Source organism: Chaetura pelagica, unplaced genomic scaffold, assembly GCF_000747805.2.
Source record: "Chaetura pelagica isolate M959 unplaced genomic scaffold, ChaPel_1.0 scaffold344, whole genome shotgun sequence".
In the NCBI taxonomy this organism is placed as follows: domain Eukaryota; kingdom Metazoa; phylum Chordata; class Aves; order Apodiformes; family Apodidae; genus Chaetura; species Chaetura pelagica.
Window position 1 is genome coordinate 1,673,450 of NW_009953098.1, and position 3,586 is coordinate 1,677,035.

Consider the following 3,586-nt stretch of genomic DNA (forward strand, 5'->3'; position numbering starts at 1 on the left):
CCAAAGATGACACAGATGAAGGCCCAGAAAGTGCTCAACTGTTAGACACAGTGGAGAAAAAAAAAAAGAAGGGGGAAAATAAAAAATAAGAAAGGAAATGGCACTGTCTCTGTTGGTTGTAGACTGAGGGCCATGATCTCTGAAGGCTTTTGGCACATCACTTCCACATTGACTGCAACTTGGAGTCAGCGGTGGCTACAGGATAAGAAGAGAGGTCAGTGTGTGGAGCTTGCAGCACAGCAACAAGTGAGAGAGGAGTGAAAATGAATGATTTAATAGTGGAGGACAGCAAGTGGCCATGAACAAAATCCTCCATGGCCTCTTCAGGGTGATTACAGCCACAGCACATCATCTCCATCAGCCTCTCGCAGCTCTTTTCAGACTCAAAATATGAACTGGAGAAAAACCTACTGCTGGGAGCTCATGGGAGAGCAGGCAGCCCCTAGCAGGGGAGGGGGCCCCAGCATTTGGAGTGGGGTTTGAGGATGCCCATCTTCCAGAGAGCAGAAAGCAAACACTTCAGTGAGCATCATCATGTATCAATGTGCAGCAGCCTTAATGAGGCTCAGCAGAGATGGGTGACTAATTCCAAAGCAGTCCTTTATTCATGAACATGGCTTCAGGTAGATTATTCAGGAGCACACAACAGCTTCTTTGAGTGCGTTCCCTGCTCAGCAATCGCCTTTCCAAAGTTTCCTGTTGTGGCTGAGTGGTCAGATAATTCATGTGACACGGTTTCCGCTCCTGACTGGGTGAACTTGAAGGCACAAATGTCACATTTGTGAGTATAATTTTTCCTCTTCATGTATGCCTCTGACATTTGCTTTCCACTTACCTTTCTGCCAGTAACATACAATCGCAGCTGGTGGGAAGGAGCAGTGCGAAGGGGCCTGGAAAAGGAGGAGTGGAAGGGCCCGGGAGGGGCGAAATGGGGCCTCTGGTGCCCAGAGCCTTGGCAGAGGCAAATGCCAAGCTCCCCAAGAGCTTCTCACTGGTACCCAGCAGCTTAATTCAGTATAAATGCTTCAGGAATACACTGCTGCCAAGAGACCTGTACGCTGGCAGCAGCAGATGAGGTAAATGCCTTGTGTGTACAACAGCCGGTGGTGAGGGGAACCAAGGCAGCTCACCCCGTGCTCAGGGCTCCTGGTGGTACAAGTGCACGTGGAGACATTTTGCAGGACCTTAGTATATCTGTGGGTGAGGCACACTTGACTACACAGGAGACAAACTGCCCTTTGGAAACAGCAGGACCAGCTGCTCACAAGTGACCATCCACACGCAAGTGTTGACCAGCACCAGGGAAAGGGAAATATACCTCAGCATACCTGCTCAGAAGGTCTTCTCTGAGCTGCCAGGCAGGTACAGAGGAGATGGCATCTGGGACAGTCCTGACATCAGAGCTTGGGTGTTTCCTCCTTGGGCCATGGCTTCTGCTCTGCATTCAAAGTGCTGCTGTTATCTCTTCTTTTAACTAGGAAAAAGTCCTCTATGGAAATAAATTGCTGTGTGGCTGATGTAGAGATGTAGAGTTCCTTAATTCTAGTATTTTTTTTTAAGGTAAAGATCAGAAGGTGGTGAGCAGGAGATTGTGACTGTGAAGATTTCAATGGCTGTTACAATTTGAGCAGGCAAAGCCACAGCACCAGGGGCTGATCCTCAGCATCATTTCTGGAAGTTCAGGCTCCCTTTTCCCACAGACTCTATTGTACCCATAGCACAGCACCCTCTAGGGAAAGTCAGGCATCCCTACTGAGCTGGGCTTCTCTGGCCTGGGGAAGTCTCCAGCCCCACCAGTGGCTTCAGATCTTCCCTGGCTCCCCAGGAGGAGGCCACCAGGCCACTCTACCCTGTGGCATAAAGAGCCTCTCAGTAAATTACCTTCTTTTTTATCTCTGCGGCTGAAAAAGAAGCTCAGCCTTTGCTGATCACACTATTTCAGGCAACCATAGCACTCATCAGTGCTTGCAGCTGAGCAAGTTGTGCACTTGTCCAGACGCATCCCTCTGCTTGCCAAAATGCCAGCACCTTTCCCATCCTCTCCCCTGCTCCCACCTCCCAGGGAAAAAAAGGAAAAAGGAAAAAAAAAAAATCCCCTCTGCAAGCCAGCAGGGGTTAATGTTGTCAGCCATGACGTCAGGATCCCAATTTGCCCGGAGAGTCCCCCTCCCCATCCACAAACTCCCTCTCTCCTCCCCTCCTCTTGTGACTTTGCAATGAGCAGCAAAACTCCACAGGAGCTGCGGCAACAGCACTAGGGAGACCAGTCCTCCCTCGGAGAGCAGCTCCTTCTGCAGACAGGGATTTATTTATTTTCTACACATGCATATCTATATGTATTTATTTACTGGCTTGCATTTGTTTTTCCTTTTTTTAACCCTTTCAGAAAAGCCCCAAACCTTCCAAGTGACAAGCCTGCGATTTTCCTAAAATAAAATCACATCACAGGGGGGCTGGGTTGCCTCCCCTTCCCCCTCAGAAAATAAGGAGGGAGGGGGGAGTAAGTAGGTAAAATCCAGAATAAAATCATATTGCTAGATAACTCACACCTCCCCCCTCACGCGCGCACACACACACACACACACACTTTCTCCTCCTCCTCTTCTGTGAAGGTGGGTAGCAGGAGCCATGCAACATCTGCAGAACCGGATGGCAAAAGAGCAGGAGGGAAAATAATCCAAGTGGAGTGCTCAGGGGACGCTGAGTTCTTTCTTTTTCTTTCCCCCCCTTTTTTTTTTTCCTCCTTTCTTTCTTTTCCTTTTTATTTATTTTTTTTTCCCCCCATTTTTTCCCTTCTTCTCCTTCTCCCGCGTTACCTGTGAGATTCGACTGCACATTTTGCTGAGCCCATTTTGGGGCATTTTATTTTTCTTTCTCTTGGGATTTTCTCCATTGCCAGAGGATGTCTCTTGTTGAGAGGATGCTGAAAGGAAGAAGAAACAATTTCTTTGGCTGGCACTGAAGGAGGGGGGGGGGGATATTTTTCCCCCACATTTTTTAGGGTTTTTTTTTCATTATTCTATTTCTCCAGGAAATCATTAACTGGGGGGGGGTGTTTTCGGTTTTCCCCCCCCCCCCCCTTCCCCCCCCCCTTTTTTTTTTTGGAGGGGGAATTTCGGAAGACCCATCCTTCTTTCCCCTCCCCTCCCAAGATTATTTTTTTTTTCATCTTTCGTCTTTGTGGAAATGTGGACATTTCAGGCAGACAGATTGAGTGGAATTGTCTCTGCTTTAGCAGCTCTTTGTCTCGCCTGCTGTGCGCAAAGGTAAGGATTGCAATCCCAGGCTGCGGGGATAGGGGGGCTGCTACAGGGTTGGGTTGGGTTGGTTTGTTTGGGGTTTTCTCCATTGATCTGTATGTGGGAAAAGGGAGGGGGTTCTTCCCCCCAAATGCTTCCCTGTTGTTATTTCCCGGTCCGTGTCATTCCAGGGGGAGGAGAGGGATGCTCAGACATGAGCTGTGGAGCAGGCTCTGCAGACGCAGCCCAGCTCGCAGCCCACTTGCAGCGCGTCCCCCTCCATCCATCCCTCCCCCCCCTTCCACCCCCGTATGCGACCTGAGAGAAAATGGCAAAATGAAGCATTT

General features: G+C 49.3%; 1 protein-coding gene across 2 annotated transcripts in view; it reads left to right on the plus strand.

Annotated features, from left to right (window-relative positions):
• Positions 1 to 2,944: 2,944 nt before the first annotated feature.
• Positions 2,945 to 3,586, plus strand: part of GABRQ (gamma-aminobutyric acid (GABA) A receptor, theta) — a 72,065-nt gene continuing 71,423 nt past the window's right edge. For both annotated transcript variants that reach the window (XM_009997089.1, XM_009997090.1), the window contains exon 1: positions 2,945 to 3,266. In XM_009997089.1, coding sequence (XP_009995391.1) covers positions 3,187 to 3,266 — 80 coding nt within the window. In that variant the 5' untranslated portion in view covers positions 2,945 to 3,186. The remainder of the gene's footprint in view (positions 3,267 to 3,586) is intronic.